The following is a 3918-nucleotide window of genomic DNA, read 5'->3' as shown; positions in this document are numbered from 1 at the left end:
CCCTCCCCTTCCTCTCACCTCCCTCCCTTATATTTTCTCTAAATATCAATGGAATGCTCTGGTTTCTCTTCAGATCGTATAAATCTTTTGCCTTTTACTAAATATCAATGGAGCCCTAGCTGGTTTGGCTCAGTGGATAGAGTGTCGGCCTGCAGTCTGAAGGGTCTTGGGTTCGATTCCAGCCTAGGGCACATGTCCAGGTTGTGGGCTTGATCCGCAGTAGGGGGTGTGCAGGAGGCAGCCAATCAATGATTCCCTCTCATCATTGGTGTTTCTATCTCTCTCTCTCCCTCTCCCTTCCTCTCTAAAATAAATATAATATATTTTAAAAAATCAATGGAAAAAAATGTCCTCAGATGAGGATTAAAAAAACAACAACAACACACACACACAAAAATTAAGGGTTTTTATAGTTGAGTGTTAATTTTAGGTGAGATTTTGTGTTATTTATTTTTACCAAAATATTTTTTTTAAATTAAGGAGGTACCATGTAACGTTAACGTAAAATTAATGAGAAAAATTGGTAACATCTCAGAGTTAATTTTAAAAAGACATTTCTAAAATATTTAACCCTAACTTACTCTATTTTTTAAAATGCAAACAAAAAGGGAGAGCATGCATGTCTGTGTCCACAAGATTGGACTGTAAGCAACTTTCCAATCTATCCTGAAGTAAATTTCAGTAGTCGAAAAAATCCTGCTGTGGCTCCAGACATAACGGTGGGAAGAATTTCTAAGAAGTTTACCATATGATGGGAATCGTCTGGCAGTGGGAAGGCCCTTGGTATTTGTCCTTATTCTGGGTAGAGGCCTAGCTTAACATTGCTCAGCCTGAGAGAAGTGGAATGGACCAGACATGGACTACAGTGACCATTGTACATTATTCTGCATGACTGAGGGGCCAAGTTACTCACAATAGCCTGGCTGGCAATGCATTTTGATTAATGACTCAGTCACTTTGATCAGTGTTTGCTTCCAAAGTAACTGGCAAGTCCACTGGGATTCATAGAGTTGAAGAAGTTGGTGCTATTTCTAAGCCTTTCTTCCTTTGTTAACCAACTCTGTACATGGTTCCATATCCACAACATATTGCTTGATGATATTAACCACTACTATCACTAGGCAAAAGAAGAGTCTTTATTTTCATAAAACTCTAAGGTTTTAATCTTTATGTGTTATTCCTAATCCTTATCTCATCTGTTAAATGTCTGCTATCCTATATAATAAAAGTCTAATAAACTAAGTGTCCAGTTGACCGGTCGGCTGTTCAACCAATTAAAGCGTAATATGCTAACGATACCCTAAGGCCGCTCAACTGCTCACTATGATGTGCACTGACTACCAGGGGGCAGATGCTCTGACCGGCAGGTTAGCTTGCTCCTGGGGTGTGGCTGATCAGGACCAAACAAGACAGGCCGGACATGCCCTGGAGCCCTCCCATGGTCCCTCCCTGGCTGGCCAACCTCCCATGTCCCTCCCTGGCCCAATCTGTACCAGCGGGGTCCCTTGGCCTGGCCTGTGCACTTGCAATCCAAACCAGCTCTCTAACATCCCCCAAAGGGTCCCAGATTGCAAGAGGTCAGTTCTCAGGTGACGCACCCTGGAATCGGTCTCCTTCTCTCTGTTTCCAGGTGTGTCATTGGAGAACTACAGCTGCCAAGTCACTGCAGCTCATCAGCTTCTGCATTGAGCATCTTCCCCCTGGTGGTCAGTGCACATCATAGCTACCGGTCAGACGGCTGAAAGGTCAGATGGGTGTCCAGTTGACCGGTCGGCTGTTCAACCAATTAAAGCGTAATATGCTAACGATACCCTAAGGCCGCTCAACTGCTCACTATGATGTGCACTGACTACCAGGGGGCAGATGCTCTGACCGGCAGGTTAGCTTGCTCCTGGGGTGTGGCTGATCAGGACCAAACAAGACAGGCCGGACATGCCCTGGAGCCCTCCCATGGTCCCTCCCTGGCTGGCCAACCTCCCATGTCCCTCCCAGGCCCAATCTGTACCAGCGGGGTCCCTTGGCCTGGCCTGTGCACTCTTGCAATCCAGGACCCCTCGGGGGATGTTGGAGAGCCGGTTTCAGCCCAATCACGCAGGCCAGGACAAATTTGTGCACCAGGCCTCTAGTGTTGTCTATAAAAAACTTTGCCACTGTCTTGATTTGATTTTCATGTGATAGAATTTCCATAAAAGTTCTTCCATGGTTTTGGTGACCATGACCATTTTTAGTTTCATTTGTGATTTCTTAAAAACACATTTTGTTTAAATCTTGCCTACTTCTTTAAACACCTGACATTGACAGACCAGTTCTTAAGTTGTAGTTCATCAAAAGTTGCTGAGTTCTCTCCAAAAGCTATCCCTATGGTCTCTGAATTATTAATGTGTTTTCAAGTTTCTTTTATCAGTGGACAGAAGGAGTTGGGAGCCTTCTGCAGGTAAAAGATAGGGCCATGAACCAACTGACTGATGAATTTTGCAAAGACCAATTCGAGGGGGAAAAATGTGGGCCTTATCATTGTGTCACATAGTTAAAGACTAAAAACCCCAGCAAGGCTTGAACCCGTGATACTGTAAGAATAAATATATGTTCCATGAGGGCAGAGGCTCTATTTTGTGTACTGCCGTATCTATAGTATCCAGCACATAGGGCTCAGGAAATATTTTTGGAATGAAAAAAAAAAAGTAAAGATAGAGATTGGTTTGGTCTAAATTCTGAAGACTAGCTGTTTTTAGTAAAACTGAAAAACCTTCAGTGGGGTGAATAATTCTAAGGACACCATAACTTGATTTTATAAAGAGTTCCTTCATCTCAGAGTCTCCTACCTGTCTTGCAGAAAATCTTCCCTTTGCAAAGGTTAAACTTTTTAAATGTAGCTTGGGGTAAAGGTAGTTAGAGTCACAGTCCAGTTTGAAAGCATCTTTTTGAATAAACTTGGGAATGCTAACGGAGACCCCCGTCTGTGTGTGTGGCAGGAGTGCACATTCACGAAGATGCGCTCGAACAGCGCGCTCCGCGTCCTGTTCAGCGGCTCGCTCCGGCTCAAGTGCAGAAGCGCGTGCTGCCAGCGCTGGTATTTCACGTTCAACGGAGCTGAATGTTCAGGGCCTCTCCCCATTGAAGCCATCATTTACTTGGACCAAGGAAGCCCTGAACTGAACTCAACAATTAACATCCATCGCACCTCTTCTGGTATGTAGACTAGCGACGTCGCAGAGTGCGTCTCCGGTCTTTAGAGACAAAGATTCGTTTTGAGTCCACGGTCAGGTTGGGTAACTAGGACAGCACAGTGTTAGCCCATAATGCATTTCCCACCCATGGTGTGAAGCCTCATATGTTAATCAGTTGGGTGGGATGTCAGAAGTGATTTGTTATTTCTAAGTTTCTGCATTAAGATGAACTGATGATGGGAATGTGGACTGGTGCAGCCGCTGTGGAAAACAGTATGAAGTTTCCTCAAAAAATTAAAAGTGGAACTCCTGATTATGACCCAGTGATTCCACTTCTGGGAATATACCCAAAGAAACCTGCAGCACTGATTCGAAAGAATGCATGCACCCCTATGTTCATGGCAGTGTTATTTACAATAGCCCATCAGTAGATGAGTGGATAAAAAAGCTGTGGTACATTTACACAATGGAATATTATGCAGCTGTAAAAGAAGGAAATCTTACCCTTAGAAACAGCATGGATGGACCTGGAGAGCATTATACTAAGTGAAATAAGCCAGTCAGAGAAAGACAAGTACCATATGATATCACTTACATGTGGAATCTAATGGACAAAATAGGCTAACAAACAAAATAGAAACAGACCCATAGATAAGAGTACAGGCTGACAGCTGTCAGAAGGAAGGTTGGCTGGTGAAGGAATTGAACAAAAAAACCCCAAACAATTCATAGACACAGACACGTATGGTGA

General features: G+C 43.7%; 1 protein-coding gene across 1 annotated transcript in view; it reads left to right on the top strand.

Moving 5' to 3' along the window:
• CTHRC1 (collagen triple helix repeat containing 1) overlaps positions 1-3918 on the top strand; it is a 5609-nt gene that overhangs the window by 479 nt on the left and 1212 nt on the right. Inside the window, 1 exon segment of the mRNA XM_015561700.1 lies at positions 2973-3189. Coding sequence (XP_015417186.1) covers positions 2973-3189 — 217 coding nt within the window.

The sequence above is a fragment of the Myotis davidii genome, unplaced genomic scaffold (genome assembly GCF_000327345.1).
Source record: "Myotis davidii unplaced genomic scaffold, ASM32734v1 scaffold497, whole genome shotgun sequence".
In the NCBI taxonomy this organism is placed as follows: Eukaryota; Metazoa; Chordata; class Mammalia; order Chiroptera; family Vespertilionidae; genus Myotis; species Myotis davidii.
The sequence above is the reverse complement of the archived record's forward strand: the minus strand, read 5'-3'. Positions and strand labels throughout refer to the sequence as shown.